The 26104-nt window shown below is 38.9% G+C and overlaps 1 protein-coding gene across 1 annotated transcript in view; it reads left to right on the forward strand.

Annotated features, from left to right (window-relative positions):
* The window catches only part of LOC139116826 (excitatory amino acid transporter 3-like), a 26924-nt gene extending 1476 nt beyond the window's left edge, over positions 1 to 25448 (forward strand). Inside the window, exons 2-11 of the mRNA XM_070679517.1 lie at positions 15152 to 15320; positions 16540 to 16651; positions 18247 to 18445; positions 19043 to 19085; positions 19349 to 19463; positions 20004 to 20130; positions 22437 to 22670; positions 23254 to 23448; positions 24221 to 24355; positions 25108 to 25448. Coding sequence (XP_070535618.1) covers positions 15174 to 15320; positions 16540 to 16651; positions 18247 to 18445; positions 19043 to 19085; positions 19349 to 19463; positions 20004 to 20130; positions 22437 to 22670; positions 23254 to 23448; positions 24221 to 24355; positions 25108 to 25318 — 1518 coding nt within the window. The 5' untranslated portion in view covers positions 15152 to 15173 and the 3' untranslated portion in view covers positions 25319 to 25448. The remainder of the gene's footprint in view (positions 1 to 15151; positions 15321 to 16539; positions 16652 to 18246; positions 18446 to 19042; positions 19086 to 19348; positions 19464 to 20003; positions 20131 to 22436; positions 22671 to 23253; positions 23449 to 24220; positions 24356 to 25107) is intronic.
* The last annotated feature ends 656 nt before the right edge of the window (positions 25449 to 26104 follow it).

Below are 26104 nucleotides of genomic sequence, written 5' to 3' on the forward strand. Positions count from 1 at the left end.
GTTTCACTCGCGACGTGTACACCATCACATCTGTCGTGCTACATGTTTCAACGTAAGAGTCGCCTGTCCCAAGGGACTTTTTTCGATATCACATATTTTAATAAAAATTTTGTTCGAACAATATTTTTGCCATGCTTTCCCTGGTACACTCTCCAGCCGTATCTATTTTATCTAACAAAACTAGACCTAAAAATTGCCCCGCCCAGAATGAACTTCATCGATCTCATTTTTCATCAAAAGTTCAACGCGAAAAGGCGGGTAAAATTACGCGGGGATAGAAAGTGTCGCGATACAGACGACATTGGATTGGATGAAATGGATCATACGACGCACAGCCGTATCGGATCAAATCAATGATACAATGCAGGGCAGCTGAGAGCTGACATTGACCCGGATGAAAATGCGTTTCAGTGGCGAGATTAGACTGGATGACATCGATTTAGCGGAATAACGCCTTAACGTTTATCAGTCCGACAGTTATGGCATTTTTGCAGCGGTGACACGAGAGCAATGCATCCAAACATACGTGTCAATAAATCAAATAAAGACTGCACGAGTTGTATTACTACACTGAGTGAATTGCCCCCTCAGCCACTACCCTGGGGTAAGGCACAGAAACACAATTACTGCAAGACACTTCCACTAAATATCATCAAGTATTTTCATGACTCCTTTATGTATAATGATCTAACAGCATGTTCGGTGGTATGTAGAAATAAAAAATAAGCTTTGGATACGAGAAAAATGCAGATTTCGTTGAAAATAAGTTAAAGGGAGGGGCCGTCGGAACTGGGCTGATGCGACTTTCTTGTTTACAAACAATGTATTTCATGCATGATATCTATATGCATCATGTCAACATATCTGCAATTTTACGATGTACATTGTGACAAACATGTTTTAACTTTCATCAATCATCGCCAACGTACCGTGGATATACAGTGTTTACATTGGTCGTATGTGTCCCATACGACGTTTGAGCGCAGTTCCGACCACCCCTCCCTTACAGTGGTATATTGGCAATGCAGAAAATAACAGTAAATACGGTTTGCAGGTACAGAGTATTCAATCAAATACGTTGATTCACCGGGTCGAAAATACTAGGATGGAAGGTCATTTTGAGGTCATGAATATTACCAATTGCTGTTTGTTTGTTTGTTTGTTTGTTTTTGCTCCACTGCATTTAAAAAAAAAACCAAGACAATTCTACAGTAAATATTCTGGAAATATGTATGCGTCACCTATCGGTCGGCTCATCGGCCACTCTTTACTATAAGCTTGGAGCTCATATTCAATCCTGCCATCATCTCCATCCCATCATGCACTTTCCAATTGACATTGATTCTACAGTAAGTCTGCCTATAAGTTCAGCCCTCGTCTAAATTCTCGTTTCAGTTATTCTAAAAAGTTCATGTACCAAATTAAAGCATTCAAGTTTGAACGCCAACGTCATCTATTCTATCTTCCTTGGTAGAATAACAAGGGACATCGTTTGTGCAATAAGGAATCGTTCAACTTTTATTGGTAACACATTATTCCGTTCAGCACCAATTGAGAATATGTTTAGCGATACATGCACAACCGTTCAGAGTAAATTCACATTAAACGCGCGAACGATACACTTGAGGGCAGAATGTGATCCCCATATGCAAATCATTTTAGGCATTGACTCTAACATTTTATTGCCGCCAATGGTGCATGAATTTATGAGTCTTGGCAGGCTCTCAGAAGCACGCATGTCTTTTGAACGACGAATGCCTTTGTGGCCTTACGAACAGATGTAGATGTCACAACCGGTCACGGACCTTGAATTCGGTCACTCCTGACTAAGGTTTTTAGCAACACAAATTGAAAGTTTAAGGTACGCTTTTCACTTTGTTCGTTTATTTTTGGATTAAATATGTGCTTGCCTACTATGCTCATATTTCTTCAATTTTGGTTATGAATGCATTTGATTTATGCATCGTATTTTGGCGGGAATGTAGCATTAAATTGCGTTCGGCCAAACGACAGCTGATATCATATGAATTATCTTTGTCAGAAGTCACTGCTTTTTAGGTCGTCGCACCTGAACTAGAGTAAGAGACGTCATTTTTCCTATTTGCCTATTCTGTAAGAGAAAAGTAAAATTCTCCGGGTCAACAAAAACTTTGAGAGCGAAAGATTGAAAACTCACACCAATAGGCCTATTCATAATATGGACAAAGTATCACGTGTTGAATCTCGTGATCTCGTGAGAGTTTACAGCATGAATGAGAAATGATTTCCTCATAAAATATAGAAGAATGCGCTAACTGAATCTTGGAATCAGCTTGCTTGCGGCAGCCGTGTACCTCGAACACAGTAGTCGCCTGAGCCTATACCAATGTCGTTGTTCACCCGTCGACACTATTAGTGGAACATGATTTTGGTTATTCTACCTATTATAAGAGCATTATGACGTCAACTTAGCTTAAATGAGAAGTGTTGAAATGTCAACTAAACCGATAATTGCTGTTTGATAAGCAAATGTTTCTTGATTTTTTTTTTATTTCTTACCCTGAAGAACATAAATTGTAACGGTGTCAAACATTCATCATCAGAAACCATGGCCTCGTTTTCAGTTCAGTGGGTCTTTCATAGCCAGGAGAGGTTGTGTTTACGAGCGCTAATCATTCAGATATGCTGTCGCTTTATCTCTCTTAAAGAATGGACGCCAATCAATCAAGCTCCGTTATAAAGTGTGTGATATATACACTAGCGACGTAATCGCTTCGTTGCTTGCCATTCATATGGATGATAAAATGAAACATCGACTTTGAATATCCGCATTTGTGAGCTAAAGTTTATCTTGCTCCAGACTCAATGTTCCTCCAATTTCATCGCATACGGTATTTTGCAGCAGTTACTTCCCCTGGATATTTAACTACCTTACTCTTACGCTAACCTTATCCATAACGCTAGCCCTATAGTGATGGATGAGGAATTTCCAGGCAGTAAATGTCCAAGGGGCAACCTTCATTAGGGAGCGTTCAGTTATTATGGCCGGGGGTGGGCCAGCAAATTCTTCCTGCGCATCAGTCAAAATAAGTGAACCCCTCCTACCCATTGCACCAAACAATTGATGACCCTCCTTTTAAGATGACAAAATTTTCATGACCCCCTCCCCCTTGCTTGAGTAAAGCTGCACACGCAGACATCTCCGGGGGCGATAGAATAAAAAAAACGATTCTCAGATTTTTTCAAATGACCCCTTTACAAATTCACAAGGTGTTAACGTTCACATTTTCATTCTGACTTGCTATAATTTTGACATTACCCCTCAAAGGGATTGGATAGAAATTACAGGTGGATCGCAATATTTTTGTGCAAGCTTGTGTGTACAAAATTTTGATATTTGGATTTAATTGATAATCAGCTGTTGACAATGTTGATTCACAATACATGGCAGTCTATGAGAAAACTATGTAATACTTTATCAATACATAACTATATCTATGCATTTATAGATATTTGATAATTGACATAAATGTACTTAATTGGAATAGGGTTGTTACAACTGGTATGTGGACAACAAATTTGACTTTAGAATTTCACCAAACATGTTCAGCCACTATACATGGGAGTCTATGATAAAATTGTGTGTAATTTTTTTCCAATGAAAAACTTGCTATGCTTGTGCATATACAGATATTGATTAATTAACATAATTGTACTTGATTAGAATATGATGGTTAAAGGTGCATATTATGTGTACAAGAAATCTGATTTCCAATTCAAAACTATCTAAATCTGTGTATTTATAGACGTTTGATAATTCAATTTAAAGTGCTTAGTTAGACTAGAATGGTTAAAGGTCGATATGTGTGCAAGAAATTGGATTTTTGAATTTCACCGAAATGTTGATTAACTATACATTGGAGTCTACGAGATTACTATGAATAATTTTTTTACAATGCTAAACTAAATTAATTTGTCCTTTTATAGGTGCTTGACATTGATAAAAATGTACATGATTCAAATAGGGTATTTGAAAGTTCATATGTTGAAAACAATTATGATATTGGAATTTCACCTAAAAATTTAATTTCATTTTTTATGGTACTAGTAGTGTACAGGTAACTGTTAAATAATTTCTCTGACAAAAACTTGCTATGTCTCTAATATGTAAGTAAGAGGAATTGTTCATTGTCCTCAGTGAGCTCCATTTTACAATAAGACAAGCCTCAGAGTTGCCAAGGCAAGATGTTCATGTGACAGATAATTATACTTTTGTTCAGAGTTACAATTAAATGACTTCAGAGAATGAAATCATGCAGCGAATCATTTTTTATCTTCCAGAATATTTTTGAACACTGAAACTGCTTTTGACAGGACGGATACTTATGAAGATTAAGTGACCCCCCACCTCTGAGCTGTTTGAAAAATACATGAACCCCCCCCCCCCTTTGCAGTTTTCAAATTTAAGGTGACCCCCCCCCCCCCTATGAATTTTGCCGGCCCATCCCCGGCCGTAATAACTGAACGCTCCCTTATACCATTGGCCCATAGACAGCGGGGGGGGGGGGGAGGGCAATTCTCCCTCTACTTCTTTGGTTGGCCACGCTGCTAACACTTTCTTTCTTAACGTAGCTACCGGAGACTCATAAACACATAAATTTATTCCACAAAAAGATGGTAAGGAAAGCGTTATCAACAGCCAATTCCCGTCGAATGAAGGGTGAAATCGTACAGGCCGATAGAATGCCAGTCTAGCAATGAAATCACTGGTCGGTGAAGTAAGGTCACTACTTAAATCTGTGCGACTTTTTACTGACCATCCGGTGTTAATTAAGTTGTGTGTAATTCGATGAACTGTAATCCTGCTGTGCACCAATACTAAAAATAATCGCCGAGGTCAATTTTTGGAAGGCGATCGCGAACCAGGTTTGAAAGAAAACGGTCCTCTTGGCGTTCATATCGGAACTTTTTGCAAGCGGATCTGTGAAAACTTTTGCTCGAGGAAGTCAGTCTTGGTGGGAGAGTAAGAAATCCGACAGGGTTCGTCGGTAGCTTTTGTATGTCAAAGCGAATCAATTGAGTGTTCCCAGCATCAGAATTCAATTTCCTCTGAATCACATGATTTGGGGAAAATCCCGGGGGGGGGGGGAATGTTACTGCTTCTGTCGTACCATATGATCTCGAAAACGTCAGTACCAGTCCTTTAGGCCTTCATATGTCCCCTTTAGGTGAACTTTATAGCCCTCCCCTTCTCTATCTCTGTCTCTCTGTCTCTCTCTGTCTCTCTCTCGACAGATAGATAGATAGATAGATAGATAGATAGATAGATAGATAGATAGATAGATAGATAGATAGATAGATATCCGTTCCTTTGAGAAAGCATCATGCACCCTTCAATCGAGTATTCCGCCTCCATGGATAATTCAGTTACATATGCAAAACTCTAAAACTTTGGGCTATGTGATGGGCAGGGTTGTGGTTGCAAACATAAGGCTACCATCAGTATAGGGCCTATGTGCTCCGAAGCACGTACACGTGCCAATACATGCACGAGGTCATTGTCATAGAAACACTGACTTCTGAGCGGTAAATTCATTACACACGCTGCAGCTGTGGCTCGTCATAATGGCGTGTTAAACAGTTGGTTATCGGCGTATTTATTTTCCGTCGGGATCATATGACCATCTCGCAACATACTTATGAAGTTTTAACATTTGAGCCAACAGCATGACGTCACAAGTACCATTTTCCTCATCTTGATGAGTTTGATGTTATTTGCATGCTGGGTAGTCCTGAGACTGGTATGGAACATCCACTCTTAGCCGCAGTTAGACAATGTGTCCGCTGGGTAGGACCCAAGCTTTCCGAAATTCGGAACACGTGGGTACGGGCATTAGTTGCTTAACGGGACGTGGTAACTGTGAGGTGTTTCGGCGCTATATGAGAAAATAATACAACTTCTTAAAACCAGCAACTAGCTCAAATACTATTGATGTATGGTCCGATATTTTGTCCGAAAGTGCTCAAAGGCGATTTCGGATTTTATGTCCACGAAATGTACTGAAATTGTACTTTGTGATCACTTGTGTTACTGTGGAAGTCAATGACATCACATGTCACGTGGTTCAATCGCACACACAAACCGGGGAAAATATTGTCTGTATTTCCGTCGATATAACAGCTCAAGTCGCTTACGCACATATGTCAATGAAGCCGAAAATATAATCGTGAAATTCGCCACTTCAGATGATTTTAAAAAATGAAGTTTTTGTGTCCGAGTTAATATTTTCATATCACATTTGTAAGTTACCATAGAAAATTTGAGTAAATCTGAAATTTGTTGGCGGTAGACGGGCCTTGTAATGAGGGTTATGTTCTAAGGGGGAGGGGTAGGCGCGATGTTGTTACAGCATGCTTATTCGTTTGTGTTCAAATGACCACAACTTTATCAGGTTTAAGTTCATCATGATACTTCAGATCTGAGCTGAACCGTGCTTCTCCGTTTTATGCTAATAAGTAAAAACAAAGAGAAAACAGGCAGATAATGAATAAATAAGTAGATAAGATCAAGTAAATATTAAATAAATAAATAATATCTGATAATGGGCCCTTTGCAAACAAACGCGAGAATTACGCGCTACTAGACTGCAGAAACCTGTTGCGTTCTGGGAAGTGTATGACGTCAAAAAAGAATCGGGGTCAAAGTTCGAGTTTTGTTCTTGAACAAAATGTAATTTGCATATTCTCTGAGCGTTGTCTATCTGGGTGACGACATCGGATGGACACGCATTGATGGTTTTCTCCGATATTTCCCAAAGTATCTTTACACCTGCTAAAATATCGATTTCCGGCGGTACATGCGTACGGCAAAAATGATGATATCGGCGCTAGATGGGATGCTTGACGGCGCACTGAATTGTGTCGCAGGTTAGCCGCACCAGGAGACAGGTAAGCTTTGGTTGTGTCGCACTGCAGATATCCGGCCGTCCCGGGCCTCAGCACTTATTTCAATGCACTGAAAAATGGATATTTGGGCAAGCAGGAAGTTGTTTTTTTTTAATTCTGGCAAATAATTTACAAATACGGTCACCATAGAAAGTTTCCCTCTGAAATAATCCGTCCTCTTCAATGCATAAACGGGTAGGAAATTATGATCTTGCTTCAGTGCGGTATTACTGAATAATTCGCACATACCGTTGGGACTGCAGACTGCTGTCGGCCCCTACTGCACAGTTGCCTATCTGTTGGTTATGAACCTAGTAAAAAGATGGCAAGTAGCCTACGCGATTACCGAGCAAAATACAATCTTATAGAGCTTGTCCCCCATGCAAGTGACAGTATCATGGGCGGTAGGCTAAGTCCCTGGATGGTCGTTTCTTCAGCACCGCAGTGCAGTGCCATCATCTAACGGAATATTGCTTGTCGCACGAAATGAAATTTAAATCATATTTTAAAACATGTGAAAATTTTTTGTTTTCTTTGTGGCCGCTCACTAAATCCTATCCTTCATCAAAATTCTCAGGGAAAAATCAAACAGGTTATGCACGTATCGAACTTTGTTGCGCGGATCGATCGGGGTTGAACATTTTTAATATTCACAAAGTTGGTCGCCCGCATCATATGAATCAGTTAATGCACACATTATCAAATTATCTTACGAGAAATTTGCGAGCTGGGTCGTGGTCGCAAGTATGAGTATAACAAATTGCTATATTGTATACGTATGCCAGGTAAGTGCATCGGCAACTAGGTCTATTTTCACCTAATGTTTATCGCAAGATCTGTTGCATTACTTCACTACGTGAATGGAATTGAAAATAATGTTTAGTTTCAATCGTAAGCCTACGACTTTTAGAATGCCGTGCGAAGCTCTTATTAAAGTCGTAAATCACCGAATTCCTTAATTTATTACAAATATTCAAATATTCTCCATTTCACCGGTAAGCGAGCGTTCTAGATGTATTTTTAGAATTCGGTCTTTATCACACAGTTACCCATTGCGTTAGCCGCTGTATCGAAGATCTTTCTCGAAATTAAAACCATAAATTTCTATGAATAACAAAACAAATCCATAGAAAATTAATATCGATAGCGATGAAACTTTTACACCACATAATATCTATTTTTTCAAACATGTCTATTTCTTCACGTATCTGTGAAATACAGAAATTGCAGGTGTTGCGTGACGCAAGAAATTATAAGGCAATAATTCTATGTGAAATAATTGTTTCGATCGGTGACATCAGCCGAAACAGCGGATGATAAGAGACAGCATCGAGATTTCTATTCGGGATAAAAATGTAATTTACAGCCGTTCTGTCTTCTTGAGTCCCCACATTTCATTTTGAACCCTAATCAGTTAGGCATTGACCGTGGGTTAGAATGAATCAGTTCCCAGATTTTGATTCTCAGATGGAGACTTTGGAGAAAATCCAACAATAAACTCAAAATGTTTTTATAACCCGACTTCAATTAATATTTATTGAGATATGTGAGGCATGTCGGCATAATGAACGAAAAGCTATTTGTTATATTTTATTTAAGGCCTGGTCTTTAAATTCAGTAGAGTTACGCTAAGGTCCCACGACTCGGACCATGCGGCAACTCACGAAAACTGAACATCAAGTATCGTTTGAGTCGGTTTATTAAAAAAATATAAACTTCAAACATTGTACAATAATCAGAATAAATTATAGTTAAGAAAAAAACGTTTAATGCTTCTACATGAAAAGTATTGGGAAACATAATGTTGTCTTACTTTCGTGGTGCATTTCACCCTGAGGTCCAATATTTATCGGAAATACAAAATTTCGATGTGTTCTGAAAGAATTTGTTCCTTTTCTTTATGATTTATAATACTCTTTATATGTCCTACGTTGAGAAGCCGAGAGTTTCTCATAAAAAGGCTTGAATAATGCATTTTGCAAAAAAACAGAGTCGGTCTATATATTGAAAATTTCTCTCCATCATCGCACTCCTTTCGTGTAATTTCAATCCCGCAGTTGTTTGAAATCATAACAATATCTCTCTTCCACAAATGCACTTAAAACGGACTATACTGTGTAAAATGTTACACCAAACCTTATACAATTTAATGGCCGTACTTTTAATGGAGAAAACCACTGTAAGTAAAATAATACTTCTCGATATGAACATAATAACTCATTTTTTGAGGTCGCTTTGTGTCAGAATAATAACTCAAATCGTCCTTATTTTGACACAATGCGGTAATTTTCTATGGTTTTCTAACTGCTTCCGACGATTAAAATGTACCTTTGTGTCGTTGATTGCGTTAGGGAAATTTTAACGACAAGCGGTGTAACAATATCGGAATTGTATGCGTTCAAAAAGCGCTTTCCAAAAGGCAGTATCGCCAACAACAGCTTCCTAGCAACTTTCTTTCAGAGTTAGAGAACATTAGTATCGTTTTGTTCGTCAGGAAATCAAACTGTACAGTCAATTCTCAAACGTTTATGGAAAGTGTGGCGTGATTGGTTGTTTAATAATATTTGACTTCGATCATACCGGTAATTTCAATATGTTTTAATATATTTTAATATTTTTATATATTTTGATAATGATTTGTTCATTATTTTGTTCTTTGAAATAAGTACATATTCTTCATCTTGCGGCTCGAAAGTGAAAAACTTAAACTTTGCTCAAACTTTCCTCAAGGAATCTTTTAACCATTCTCTTTCAAAGTCAAGAATGAAAATCGGGTGTCACCATGCAAATTTTGGTAATCGAGAATCAAATAACACAACATTTTGCGATATTTGAAATTCAAAATGTCCGCCATCCTTGTTTTGGATTTTTGGATTTTGGATTTTCGAAAAACTGAGACGTTAATAGTTTTTCTTTCTCAAAGAGCTTTAAAATGAGCCCCCACAAGTGGTAGACCAGAGCAAAAATGTAGATACTGTCCCCGAGGTGCGCGCTACCTTAAGAGCTTTATTTAAGACTAAGTTTTAGCATCGCAAGTACAGTACATTATATAAAATATGAGATATTGTTGTTGACAATTGATTTTTTTTTCAAAATGGATTCATCTGGTCAAGATGTCAAAAGATAAATTAAATAGTTCTGGATTAATAGATGGCCAGTTTAAAACAACAGTGTCTCTGTTGTACATAAGACGCGCTCTACCGAAATATTAAGTTTGCATGTACCATTCACGCTAGCGTTGGTGTACAAAAATCAAAAACCACACCAAGTCTGTCTCAAAAACAGCATCGACCATGGAACGTCTTAATGGTGACTGATTGACATTCTGACAAATACATAAGCAGCATAACATATGGAGACCTGGTTCAAGTTCGCTGCCAGCCGCTATAAAGTACTCGTTGTTTGTATGAAGATGTGTGAACTTACCAAACAATGGATGATTTGTGTATTGTTTTGTTTGCCCAGGTTACAACAATCCTATACGAACGGCCATTACAAATGTTGATCTGTGTGGTTTATGTTAACAAAACACAGATGGGACTCTATGAAGGTTGACCTTTGACACTCTCCCAGGTTCCCTTAAAGGCCCGATTATGGATTCAGTCTGTCAAAACTATGTCAGGGAAACTTTTTACGCAAAAGCTTTGAGCAACTTTTTGTATATGCAACTCCATAGTTAACCTAAGAAATCACGGAGAGATTAAAAACTACATTGTTGTTCATTGAGTTTTGGACGACCCGCAAAAACAACGAACTTAAGTCACGCAATTTTGAAAATCCTATTTAAAAAATTACAGAAGAGCGTTATTCGTTAATACCAATAACAAAGTTTTAACGCATATGACCCTACATTTAATATTGTACAGATAAGGTGTCAGGTTGACAAATTATGACTAATCATCATTATATAATAGGATGGTTGAAGCTAAAGACCAGGTACTATACAGTCAGCCACAAGATGAAATTACGCAGACAACCCTAGATATCTATATGAGTATAATTTATTGATGTTAATCCATTTGCCCTGAAAAAAGAAACCATTCAGTCTTTTAAAATCCCAACACTTTATCCAGCCATGGCGGGGTTTTCACTGTTATTGCATCGCCCATCGGCATAAGAAACAACTATAAAGTTCATGTAACGCGTAACGTAACCCGTCTATTCAGTGTGGTAGCGTGGCAAAATGCCCTTTCGACATCCGTCAAAAACACAAATAAATCATTCGTTTTATTATCCCTGACCGTTTTTCTGACCCCTAGCAAAATGAAACAGTGGCTGTAAAGAATATATGTTAGGTAATAAATTTTAAAACAACTCGGTTCGTATGTAATAGCAGCTATAGAGTCATGCAAAGTAACGCGAAAAATGGAAGGCGCTGTTTCCGAAAAACTCGATATATTCATTGATGACTATAGGTACATTTCTGCTCTATTATGTTCCGAATCGCATTCATTTTTAAATATATATATAAAAAAAGCAAGCGAGCCTGGAACACAAAGAGCTTGTGCGGACCGTTTGCCTTCTTGATTTCAAAGTCAGCGCGAATCGTTTATAAAGGGTGTTCTTGAAATTCCTGGAGAAAGTGTTGAAACTGCAACGCGAAAGAGAAAGAAATTGCCTGTCACTAATCGCAATTTCAAAGCTAGCGGGAATAGGCTGCGTCGGTTTTTGAACGCTTACGAAGGCGTGACGTGAATAATGGAAACTTTATCCGTTTACGAAACCGACATCGTCGTAAACTGCTAACCTCTTTACGGCAACAGCTCACGGCGTTACCATTAAGAGTGACGGTGGCCACTGAAAGGTAAGGGCACTGTGTTCACACTGCGACGTAAATTGCTTGCGTAATTAGCGCGGTTTCTGCAAGGATACTTTGCGCAGATTGCATCTCCGAGGAGGTAGCAGTAAATACATCGACCGGTTGTTTATAATGTACCCTTGTGACCGAACCGCTGGGGCATATCCCACGACACCATCACGTAAGTGTACTCAGGTAGTTTTACATAGACAACAAACCAATTTCTCGTTGAACTGACGGAGAGTGAAGACTCTAGCCGACTGACAAATAAATACTTCTTGAAGACAGCAAAAGTCAACTAAACCTAAACTTAGCGAAGTCCGTAAAATATAACAGCTGAAAGCCGGTAGGAGGGTTTTTGACATTTTCCCGTTTAAATTTGTATATTGAAAAAACAGCCTGAGTAATTTCATTGTTTTTGCTCAATATTATCGTCTGTCTTCGTCTTCTTAAGCAACATCCTGGTATCGCCAAGCTTCTGATGCAACGCAAGATATATGTTGCATCAACAAATCTCAAATATGTCACTTCCCTATGCTTGTTGGGTTCTTACGTTTTAACCTTGGTTTTTCATTCGGGATACCGCGGCAATTGATGAGGAAAAAGTTCGTCGACTTGTATAATGTGACGCATGCCCTTTTATGATACAATGGGCTATAGCCAGTGTAATAATCCGTACATGTGTTAAAAAAGCGCGTTGCTAGCGATTTACGCAAATGGAGGACGACGCGTCGTGTCGTGAACAGAAGGACCCTGCAGTCAAAACTAACGCCTCAAAGAGAGACATGAATGTTCATGATGGGAATTATCGTCAGCTGGTGAGTCGCTTTTTGGAGCATCTCTGGTGGAGACAATCAAAGACAGCAACTCAAATAGCTCTATCTTTTTGACTGGTCGGGCGTATTCATTACTGTGTGCAGTTCTCCCAGGACTCAAAACGATTTCATCATAATTGTACAGACACTGTCAGTCGCGTTGCCGTGGAGCCGGGAGAGGTGAGGTCAGCAGATGTTTTCAAAGCTGTATAAGTCTTCTCTTCCATGGAGACCAAGCGGCCCACGTTTGCTGTGCAAATGCATAAAGCCCTGGGAACAGACGAGTTGCTTCAGTTAGCAAAAGTAACTGCGCGCACGTTGGACTATATGTAACATCATTCACCATAACTTGGTGGCGACCTTTGACCCGTGTGACTTTCGATTGGAACTCTGCTTCACGAGAAACTTGCAAAATGCAAAAGAAAAGCTAAATACAGAAATATTTTTCCATGCTATAGGATCTGTGCGTCAAGCACGTTACACGACAGATAAGCTACGCAAAACTTCATTTTGATAAAATGATGGTTCCTGTCGTCCGTTTATGACTTCAATGGTTGTAGTTAGGTTGACTCTCCTTTCACCTCTATCTGAAAGTAGAAGTGAGAGAGCTAACGGAAATTGCCCCATGTACAATTAAAGTACGGTAGATTATGTGAGACTATGAATTGCGTGTAATTTGCTGATTATTGCGTAGATGCGTATTAAAGTCATATATGCTACTGTTCCTGACTGTACCTCTCTCTAGGTTTTGAATTTTGGTCATACCTTGTCAATTTCTAAAGTCTGTTTGGATTAAAACAAACCAAACAACAAACAAAAAATAAAAGCAAGACCTATGATCGATGCACCCAAGCAACGATGTCCATTTCACTAACAAGAGAAGACAGGCACGCAAATGTTAATACAGCAAACTAGAATAATAAAGCAAGTCGTTGATTCGCGTGAACCAGCCCTTCCAATTTCAGTTTGAACCCACCCCTACACAACCAAATTATGGTTCAATCTCTTTTCCTTCAAATGAGTGGGTGGACAAACATGAAAAACAAGGGACGACGGGGCGTGAGCGAATACAGTTCCCCGCGTCAAAGAGCAGTTCTTTCACATGAACGAAGACAGAAATAGTCACGATTAAAGGCCCAATTAAAATCAGTTTGTCCAACGTAATAACACCTGGCAGGGACTGGACTTGAGCACGTAATGGTTCCCCTCATATGGTTTTAATGAAGGCAATCCGGGATAGCATAAAAAACATTGCTGGCTAGATTTCAAACCCCACTGAGAGACCGTTCATAACTGTTGTAAAATGTAATGTTGCCTGGCAGGCTTGTATGCAACTGTTGTTCAAGTGGAATGCCTATATAATAAGCTTGACAGAGCAAGGTCGTTGTCGTCGGATATGGTTTGCTAACTTGTATTATTTTGGATATTTGTTGTATTCTGTAACTTAGGACACGCTTAGACATCGGTTGACATGACACAGCATATCTCGTACCATACTTAGAGATAGAATGGATGGAAAAAGCAATGACAAATCGAGCAAAATGTATGGCAACGATAAAAGTGTATAACTGTTAACATCGACGTTGATGAAAATCAGGATACTTTTTGCACTCCTCGTGTTGTACATGTACACCTTTTTAACCCTTTAACCACGACGGTTTGGGTCAAACCTATCGTAATCTATGGTGATTGCTGACCTGTTTACGGGTTAAGTTCATTGGTTGATTTTTAAGAAGATATCGTCTTTCCTGGGCGTAAATTCCGCATAAAAAGCGACTGCGTCCCATTAGAGCTGACCAACGCACAATTACGAATTGTCCATTTGAAGTTAGTAGAGAGACCTGCAACCATAAGATTATACGCTGTTTTGCGGTCCGATCCAAAGCGGAAGACAGGCGACGACATCTCCCATTTTTGTCTCTTTTGGGTAGCCCTTTAATGATAATCGCTACATCTCTTGCAGTATTTTGGGAGGGGGAGAGGGGAGCTGGAGCTATGCTGTCCTAAGTGGCCCAGAATGAAATGGTCAACTGGGGGACTTAAGGATACAAAAATGATAATGTATATAGTTTCAAAATCCCCTGTGAGTTGTGACGCTCCATGTGTGATAAAAGAACCGTACTGACAAAGCTGAGTTCTGTATGTGAAAGCTTTACATCGATTCGATCGCTGACCTCACTACATTTTTGCCGCTGAAGAAAATTTAGTAAATGAGCTGTAAATCTTTATAAACTTTCTTTTTGTCAGCTGTTCCCATGCAAGAATGTTGGGCGTATTTCAAAGTAGCATGCCCTCGATCTAACTCCATATATATTAAACTGGGACACAGATTTTATGAGAGGAATAGCAGAAGTGGACAATTTAGTTGCTAAGCTCTCAGCGTAATAATACTAGATCAAGTTTCGACAATTGGCGAATAGGTTTTGACCCTCATGCAGCTGTCTTTTTCTATCAATCAGTCAATTTATCAGTGCTTAACATTCTCACTCTCCCAAGTGGCTAATACTTTCTTGTAAAAGTGATAAAACATCACTAATCTTTAAATCAACATTAATACAGGCAAACACGATCAGTAATCAATATTTATTCGGATTTTCTTTTATTTCAAACACAGATACCGAGACAACTGTCTGAAGATGAGGTGCTGCGGTCCTTGTCGGGGTGGAATTCCAGAAATCACCTTTTCTCGCAGTTGTTTGAAGCAGTTTGCAATTGACAATCTGCTACTGCTGTTGACACTGGTCGGTGTTATCGTAGGATTCATCATAGGCTTTGCTCTACAGGTAGGTACAACTTGGTAACTCCTCTCTCCGTCTTGTCCCTCCCACTTCCTCTGTCTCTTTCTCTCAGTCATCTTTGTCTCTGTCTGTCTCTCTGTGTCTATGTATGTCTGTCTCTCTCCCTGTATCTCTCTCTCTCTCTCTCTCTCTCTCTCTCTCTCTCTCTCTCTCTCTCTCTCTCTCTCTCTCTCTCTCTCTCTCTCTCTCTCTCTCTCTCTCTCTCTCTGACAAATGGGAGACAATCTGCCTTTTAATGAAAATGTATACCATTGTTTGCGTCTCTTAACTTTACAAAATTTTCTCTTTAGGGTTGAGTATATCACAAATATAATTATTACAAAGTATGCCAGTCAAACTGTAAAAAATAAATGAATCAAGGAGTATGTTATATGCAGCATGCAAGGACGACGCATTTTTGCTAGTTATTGTGACAGTTGTTTTAAATGTTTTAAATATGTCCATTTCATGGAATGCTCGATCTCCTTAATATATATGTTTATTCATTTATTTTACTTATTTATTTATTTATTATATATTTATGTAAAGTGTGTTATCGAGTTTTGAGCATGCAATAAAACTGTAATGACTTTTATACTCATAGAATATTTATCACGTAAATTATGCGCATCTATTCATTTAAGCAATGTAGTGTGATGTAAAACATAGACCCACTCCCTTTACATGTACTTTTACCAACACGGTTTTAGCCCAAAACCCATTGTTATAAGTGGTGATTGTGAACAAGTTTGCTTGAAGTTGGAGTGGAACAGGTTAAAGGGCAAGTAACGCTAACTTTTGATGGTTTTTTCACTATTTTTATTTTCAATGTCAACCATAATTTCTTTTTTCTACTCTCCAAAGCATGTTGATATACATAGTATTCAGCTTGTCAACCCTGCCTGTACATGTGTACATTGCAAGATATTGTTAACAATGGAATTCAAGTCCGGATTTGAATTCAAATATAAACAATAAGAGTGCATTTTACACATATAGACGCTACGTTGACAAGCTAAATAATAGGTATTTCAACATTCTTTCGGGAGTAGAGTAAGAACTTGTCATCGACATATGAAGTAAAAATAACGAAAAAATCATCAAAAGTTAGCATTACTGGCCCTTTAAATAAAGTGTTTATGATCTTTGCACTCCTCGATAACGTTTATCATTAGTCCACGTGTCTCTACAGCTTTAGCCTATCATCAATCTTTTCGTTTTCCAGGATGTGAATCTATCCAGAGATGCACTGATGTGGATCGGACTGCCTGGAGAATTGTTTCTCCGTGGTTTAAAACTATCGATTCTACCACTCGTAGTATCATGTGTTACAACAGGTAAGTTCGTTGATCCATGAACGATACTTTCGAGATTTTCTGTCGGATATACATTTACTCGGTTTTAATACTCGCAATACTTTGACAGTTTCCAGTGTAATGTTTCTAAAGTACATTTATTTTACATATTTATCAATTACATCGTAATGACTTCTTAACTTAAATGACACGAAACGAATTTTGTACGAATCCGTGTATTTATTTTAAACAATATGGGAGACTTTTCTGGTGTGATATTTGCCGGTAAAAATAATTGCATTGTCCATTTTCTTTCAATCATCAAAGGAGGTTAAAGATAATTCACAAAGAAAATATATTTCAAGTCCAATACTGAGGTAAATTTTCCCACGGTATATGTTGCGACAGGGAACAAGACATTGCACACAGAGATAGCTACATAGCCTAAGGGCTCCATCAAAGTTACGACTATTCCACTCACTTGAGCGTACCGATTTTAGCAAGTTGCGACTAGCTCTTACACAATCTACACGATCGAAGGTTTGGCTTCGCGACCCAATTTTCAGAAAGTTTGTCCAAAGGAAGATAAAAATTAACTTTCGTTTGCTTCGCTGAATTTCCCAATGCACAGAGAGGGTTCGTAACCCAATCTTACATATTTAAATAGTCCTAGTTAGCAGGACATCCCTTGGGTTTTCACATCTCGGCAAGACTGAAGATTAATGAACATAGCATTTTACTTGATATTGCTGATAGAGTGGTGTCAGGGTTGTTGTCACAACACATCCTGTCCAGTGTGTGTAGCAACCGCCATGTTTCTGTCTATATAGAAAATTTTCAATTGGAAATCCGTTCCAAGTAACAATTGGATGATGAATGCTGTATCATGTGTATATTTACATATTTAGCTGCACTGGGTCTGTATGACGTCATACTGTCACAGACAAACTAGAAACTATATCTAGATTAATGAAGAGCCTTCCATTGCCTGTAACGCTCACTGGGTTTGGCTGTCCGGATAAAGTTTTCGAGGTTCTTCGTTTCCAACCGCTTTTGCGCATTTTGTTATGACCCATATGAGTCTTACTCGGAAAAAATAAACATTATTTTTCTACACTCTTTTTTTAATTCAAGGAAGTGTCATAGGTAATAGTAATCACAGACTACATTGTTTGTCATGACGGTGTGACAATATAGTTTTCAATTTTCAGTTATTGTTGGTTGTATTTTAATCCTGTCACAACAGTGTGTATCTAGTTTATCTTTCTGCATAGCTATGTTGTATTCTAGGTGGTAGTTGTGTGACTTGTAGCAAATACTCAGCAAATGATGGTTTCCTATTATTCATCTCATTGCATATACTCTGAGATTATTATAACTAACTGGAGCGCGAGCGCTACTGTCTCCAAAAAAGTACAACTTCGCTAGCCAAGGGTGTTTATTCGCAAGGGAGACTAGGCTTCGCCGGTCAAACCAAGCCGTACGAAAGGGAAGATGCAAAAAGTACATCACAAGGGCTTGATGTCTCAACAAGAATGAGAGACGCCTTAAAAGCTCATCTCAGAATAGTGTCAGAGAATTTACATGGGTAACATAAATGGTCCAACGTTTCATCACTGCATTCTTTTCGTCGACAGCGGTTGCAACACTTGACCTCAGGGTCAACGGCAAAATGGGTCTGATGACCTTCGGCTACATCTGGACGGTATTATTCATCAGTTGCATGACGGGATTGGCCTTGGTGTCCATCATACAGCCAGGATCCGTCTACTCCAGTGACATCCCGTTTCAGTCAAAGAGATACGAGACACAAGATGTCTTCGCAGATCTCTTCAGGTAACATTTTGACTTGAGGTAGACTGCACTTCGGAAACATATTCAGACTTTCAAACTTTTACAATATTCTTTTTTGCCTACCACTTGAGTGGGGGGGGGGGGGCTCATTTTGAAGCTTATAGAGTATATAAACTTTCGTCGGCTTATTTTTGTGAAATTAGAAAATTTAATTTTCCCCATAGAATAAACACAGGGACGGCGGCCATTTTGAATTCCAAGTTCATGCAAATATTAGCTTGTTTCTCTTGCACTAAATTTTGCACAGTGATACCTGATTTTTATTCTGATTTCGAAAACGATTAAAATTTTCTTACGGAAGGTTTGAACAAAAGTTTCGGTATTTCATTTCGAATATCTTGGAATCCAGTGAAAATCTTATTAATGAATAGGTGCAAAGTTTGCCATCCCTGTCTGTACGCCCATTACTTGAACGGCAGTCCTGCCCAGAAAAAAAACCCAGACAAACATACAAATTTTTTTCTGCCTTTCAAGAATTCTGACCTGCACGAGGATTTAGAAATTAGAAGGGATTTAAAATGTCGGTTCTTTTCCTCACGATCGTCGCCCTATAAGTCTCTCTCTTACTGCCCCCTTTAGGAACATCATTCCAGAAAATATCGTGATGGCTTGTTTACATTCGGTAAGTAAACTGTCCCTGGACAGTTAGTGCAAGTTCTTCTCGTATCAAAATATACTTCAAACGACGTAATGACTTTATTGGTTGGCCTTTGAACTTTGACCGTACTTGCACCCGCCAATTGAACTCGTTTTGGTACCAACTCTTCGTTGTTTTTAAATGATACTACCTTGACCCTTGACTGGTCGGTCATGCAAATATTTTATCCAACCCATCTTATCCTCCAAACACCATCCCTATAACCCTGGATGTTTTTAATCCCACAGACACGTACAGAATACGACTTAGAAAAAACGTACATTGAGGTGAACGGAACCAACATTACCAAGAATATCGTGATTGACAAATATACTGCTTACGGAGGTTCTACGAATTTGTTAGGTAAGACAGACAGATAAATAAATAAATAAACAAATAAATAAATGTTAATTGCACTATACAAACCAGTCAAACTTCGACTATTCAAAGGTAAACATGATAGATAACGGATTTTTTCTTTACTAGTCAGTTTTGCGTTGTCAAGCACCAGCTGTTTGATATCATAAAATGGATGATTTTGTCATTATAAGGCTTTAAGCTGTGCTTCTGCAAGATAACAGGAGAACAACGTATCGTTTTTCCCCTTCGCCATCATGGTTTTGCCTTATCCTATTGTGTTCAATGCTGATATTTGACTTCTTAACAGTGAAATAAGGGTTGAAGTAGTAGAAGCCTTTCTCTCCAAAGAGAAAACGTCGTTGCTTTGAGATCGCTGTGCATTCTAAATGCCATTTTGAAAGGGAGGGACATAGAGAGGGAGAGACATGCTAAATCGATGGAGGGGTGGGTGGGAGGGAGGGAGGAAAGGGGGAGAGGTGGAGATGTTCGCCGTAGAGTGATGTTCAAGGTATCTGATCTATAAATGTTGTATTTTCTTGTCAGGTGTTGTGATATTTTGCATAATGCTGGGTATGGCAATGAGTGTGGAGCGGGAATCCAGCAGGACGATGCTTGGCTTTCTCCAGGATCTTCGTGTTCTGACCTTCAGGATTTTGACAACTTACATGTGGTAAGCCGTCTCGTCCCATCTATTTACGATATTCACTTAACGCCATTTACTGCATGATTAAAGCTGAATGAATAATCCCAGAAAAGGTGTGGGATAACATTCAAGTGATCATAAAAACGCTACATCTGTGTTCAAGTTTTCTATTTTACCTTTGATTTGTTAAAGTATAATAGTTAATAGTTATGTTTTTACAGTATCAAGTTCATCTTAAATTTTGTTATTTAGACACTAGCCAATTTCAAAGCTTTACTCGGCACTGGTTATCTACTCATCCACTCTGTGTAATTTTACAAGTAGATTGCGTCAGAGAGCAAGCCTTTGACCAGAATATATTTGATTTTGTTGCGCCGTCTTGAGAGACATCGTCACTGGTTTCTCTGTCGTAAGCGTGACATATTCTTGCAAAGACTGACAACACCATAGCATAGTTTGTTTACTCTCGCCATTCTGTTCTATCATACGTAGTTTGTTATTAGTGACCGTGCATCAAGTTGTTTCCGACATTGCAACAGCGCATTAAATATTCTGCTCATATACCGTGACTTGGCTTCAATCTAACCAATGATGGCGAAATGTGTACATCGGTATCTCTACCAAAGAGTCAAAATAATTTCTGAATTTTATTGAAGCAGACAAAGCTCATCAGACAAAAGAAATTGGAAAGAATGCTTCGGTATCCGACGATGAATATCAATAGAAGGTTGCTTCAATGACGTCATAGTTACATTATTAATATGCAAAAAACGTGTTCATCAGACATTTTTGTCAAAACTCTAAGAACTTGCCCTCATAGCCACTGTAAAATTTACACTTTGTTACCACCATGTTATGGTTGACACCGTAAACATCATATATAAGGGGACCCGAACACAAGCTGAATAAAAGCAGCCGAAAACAGAATTTCTCTCATCACCGGCCAATGTCACGCACAATGCTATCTTTAGAAATTAATCTTAAAGCACGATCAGCACTGGTCAATTGAGAGTGCATTTTTTTTTATTTTCTGCTCGCCATCAACACTTACCTACCGTTCTTTTTATCATATCGTGTGCAAACTTGAGAGAATGTTGGACTTGTCTTCTAGATTTTTATCAAGCAACCAACCTCTCTCAAATGTCGTAAAAGTCCGCGCATTTGAACTGGCAATGTGTTTTTTCACGTACACCATTACGCTAACGACTCCTAGTCGGTTGGCAGTGTTCATGCACTCTTGTCACGAAGTCGCGTAGCAAAAATGGGCGCATTTTGTGAGTTTAAGTTGGCTTTCAAATCTTTCCTAACCAGATTAATCCACTCGGTATACGCTCACGGGGCGTTCAGATCTTTTTATTCTCAGGCCTCGAAAAATAACGGACTTTTCTCAATTACTGTACTTCTTCTATCGTGTGCCTTGCGCTTTTCTGTGCCCATTAGTGAGCTCCTTGAAAGAGAAAACGCTTAATTTTTACTCAAAATTTGCTCAATTAAACTTTCAGCCATTCTCTTACCGAACATCAATCGGTGGTCAGCGTATAAATTTTGGTAGCAGAGAAATGAACCAACACAAGTGGTAGATATCGTAAAAATTTGAGAATCCGAATATCTGTGCCCGAGGTGCATTCTTACCTTCAATCTGTTCACACTCCGACCCACCAAAAGTAGTTGTTAAGTTTTTATGTACCAGCAATGATGCGGCCCAAATGCTCTACTCACGCTGGACATCGGTTGAGTTGTAAAGTTACAGAAGCGCAAATACCCAATTGAAGTATTCCTGTCATAAGAAAGCATGCGCGAAATGGTTGCGCTGATAAAATATTGTCAGTCAAAAGGGGGTCAGGCTTTATCCTGTAGAACCCTTGTGTGCTAAATATTGTAATTTCGATTTCACCAGTAAAATCAATACTTGGTACATGTTTGGTCTCACTGCAAGCATAATAAGCTTATATAATGTTTAAGTCTGAATAACATTCCAAAAAGGTATTTTAGCTTTAGGCCCTACAGCTTATAACAATTTTATCTCTGGAAAACAGAAAAACAGTAAACGAATACACATAAAATAACGTAAAGGATTTTAATCATCAAAAAACCACCGCTTATGTAAGAGCATTCGTTCTCGTCTCTTCAGGTATAGTCAATCCGATCTTACGACAATTGAAGTCTGTCCGGGTGTGTTGTTATTTGCAAGTCAGACTTGACATTGCAGTCACGATGAGGTCAATGTGAGAGACCCATATCTCATGTGTAATTTATAGTATATCTCAACTCCACGGTGGCTCCTTTGGTCATATCATCTAAAATTTTAAAATTCTCTTTTCCACGATTTCTAGGACTCTACCTGTCGGCACAGCCAGTCTGATCGCGGTCGCTTTGCTCCGTGTCGAGAACATCATGCAGGTATGGAAGACGCTGGGTCTATTTTCAGCCGCTGTTATCATCGGAGAGAGCCTGCACATGTTCGTTACATTGCCACTTATACATTTCATAGTGGCTAGGAGAGTCCTTTATAAGGTCTACTGGGGTTACACCGACGCCATTTTGATTGCCATGATCACAAAGAGCAGGTAGGTCAAGATTATGCGTAACCCTCACAGGAAACAACCTGACAATCCTGATACGCATTGGAAATAGCGGGCCAATAGCCTTAAGGCCAAATAAAAAATATGTAATTCCGGTAACGTGCCTCCGAAAATTTGACGAAGTAGGTCGGAGGATTTTTTCCCCTTTTGTCAGCTGAGACCCGTATAATCTTGTAAAATTCAGAGCGGTTACTAGAAATTTTTGAATATGCGAAAAAAATGTCTAGGGTCAGCGGGTTTTCCGAGGGTAGGTCGCGTTATCGAAAACACACATATGTTTGTGTTATCGTCTTCGTTTGAATTTAATGGAGCTCCAAATATAGAGAATTGCATAGTTTTGTGATGTGGGAATACATTGTCGACATAGAAAATTATTTAATCCTTCGTTTCAAACGTCGAAGATTAAGACATTTGCGTGCTAAATTCGACTAAATGTGAAACAGGTGACGCTATGGCAAAGATAACAGCTGGAGAGGGGGTGACGCGAACTTTGGTTGACGCACGTGTGCGCGTGTTTTCAGTTTCAGAACATCTTTTATTGTTTGTGTTTTCTCTTCTCCACTGCCAGTGCTGCCACTCTGCCGACCTTGATCAAAGGAATGGAACAGAATAACAAAGTTCACAAGAGTGTGAACAGTTTTGTGTTGCCGCTGTGTGCTACCTTCAATCGTGATGGTTCATGTATGTTCATTATGTCTGGTTGTCTGTGGTTGGCTCAGTGCTCAATGCTAAACCTGAACGCTGGTCAGATTGTTGTCGTTGCGTAAGTATAATATGATAATCGATTTGGGGATTTTATCACTCTTTGAAAATGTGATCAAAAATGAAAATGGAATGAACATTTAGTCGCTCCAGCTGACTTCTGGATCGCAGTGATTTCGTGCTATTCCTAATGTACCGTCCTGTTTCAACAACGTCATCTTCGTTTGATCAAACCTTTTTAAATTAAAGTTACATTTAAGTGTTGTATCAGATTCTATAAAACTTCTGGGCCTTTCCAATGTCTGTAGGGCTAAATAAATGCGTGTTTTCAGTACTTTTACCTGTAATACCTGTATGCCTTTTTTAAGCTGCCAACTGTATTTTTCTCATCTTCAAAATTGACGTGAAATTTACCGAATGTTGCGATTTCCTTCGACCATCAAGAAGCAAAACGTGAGACGGGGATTTCAGATCGTTACATCGCAGTAATGTAATTTGGTCAAACGAGGAACGTTAAATCCCTAATTTGTAAAAAATTATTTGTTTACCCTGATTTTTGTTTAATTTTTATATCTGAGTTCTGCCCTTTTCGACTGTCTATGGTTTCCGCAATCACATGTTTGACCATTGCTTCAATTTTATCAAGTTTTCGGTTTACTTTAAAATCAAGAGAAACAATCCGAACAGTCGCTATTGAGGAAACTTGTTTCGAGTCTGGACGAAAATTGCCTCCCCTGTCCCCCTGTCCACCTTCTACTTTCCATAAAACCCTCCTTCGGCCTGTTTTGTGTTGGTCTGTTTCAACCCTTGAATATTCGTCTCTCTTTTTTCAGTGCCTTGGCTATGATCATCGCTTTCAGTTTGCCATCAGTACCAAGCGGGAGCATCGTTGCTATCGTACAAATCTGCACAACAACCAATATACCAATAGAGGCTATCGGATTACTGATCACAATGGAATGGCTACTGTAAGTTTTATATCCATCGCCTCGTTCAGATAATGAATCAACCAGTCCATCCGATACGATCTATATTACCTCGCCTTTCTGTGTACTTAATGAGACTTAATCAATCCATAGCCACATAAAAAAAATATTCTCCTTCCTCTTATATTAAGCTGAACGATTTTGAAGTCGATACGCACATGCGTGAGAAAAATGAATAGCCCTATTAGATCATCTTCGCTGGACACGCGTAGCGGTGCGTAATCGGGCACAAACCCTCGCTAGATCCCTCAAAACGCCAATCAGGGAGACTTTACCAGACAGATTTGGCAAGGTCGTGCGCATCTGCAAATGTCTCAATACAACAATTATATCAAGTTCTAAGCTAACCACTTTTCTCCTGACATTTTCCAGCTCTTTTGTCAATGTGGGTTTTTTTTCTGTCTCTGTAGTTCTTCGTACATAACTCTTTCACCTGTAATTTTCCGTTTTACATGTAAAATATGTCTACGTCTGTCTGCAACCCCTTACTTATTCGTCTGTACCTCATAATTATATCTACGTGTGTCCCTGTCCATTACTGCAATCTGACTCAAATCAGATGCAGAGATGGCAACTTAGCTAAGAGAGCAGCAAAGATCAAGTAAATGTGAACACGTCGCCATCTCTATCTGATTTTAATCAGAGCGACCATTACTGCCGTCACACGCGCGCGCGCACACGCTAAAATTTTTCTCTTTACTTCACCTAAACTTACTCATTTTCTTTGCTTACAGTGACGCCATACGCACAGGTGTGAACTGCGTCAGCCATGGCGTGGCTTCGGCTACCGTTCACCACAGAATGGTGAACGAACTGGAAGATGAGGACGAGGAATCACGTGACGAAGAGGAAGGGCTCGGGGAGAAAGACAAAATTCAGGACGGCGCCATCGAACTGGTCGTGGAGAACGAAAAAGATGGGGAATCGAAAGATTCGAAAGTTTGAAAATTTGCCCAAAGTGTGAAAAATTTCACAAAGACATGTTTTTACGCTGTGCTCTCAGTCACCAACGCAAACGAACACTGAGGGCGCTAATCTGGGTTCCAGGACGAACACTACGCCTCAGTATACTGAACTTGATGATATTGTAAAGTTTCCAAGATCTCAGTTCGTGCTGTCATAGTCATAATGTAAATATAAATTTTGTCGACAAAAAGACTATATAAAGCATCGTTATATCGTCTGTTTTATAGTACAAGTCACGCTAGCTGTATAAAGGTCTTAAACATTGTCTTTGAATATTCAGTACAAATATTATAACATGTCCACGTAAATGAATGAAACATTTGCCAATGCACAAATTTTAAACATACATAAATTGTACAGTGGCATTAGTATTGTCCGATTAACTTTTTTTAGAAAATAGATTTTTTTATCCATATGCACCGTACCAAGATAGAATGTTTCAAAGGTAAACTGAATATTTGTAGCGAAAACAAATCGTTTATTTTCCTTTTAAGCTCGAGACATTTCGAGGTTTTGACAAGTACTGGTAACATTTTATCTGTCTGCGTTTATTCACGTAGAATTGGTATCATTGGTCAGAAGGTTATTGTTTTAACAACTTCACTCTGGTATTCACTAGGAAATAATCTCAGGCATTGGCAGATCAGCAATGCAACAATTATAATCGTTGAATATAAATGTAGCACATCAAATTATTAGACGTACGTACATTTAGATGACCTTGAGTTTTAGGGGACAAATTCAAGTCCATACGGGGTTTGCACT

Source organism: Ptychodera flava, chromosome 18, assembly GCF_041260155.1.
Source record: "Ptychodera flava strain L36383 chromosome 18, AS_Pfla_20210202, whole genome shotgun sequence".
Lineage (NCBI taxonomy): Eukaryota > Metazoa > Hemichordata > Enteropneusta > Ptychoderidae > Ptychodera > Ptychodera flava.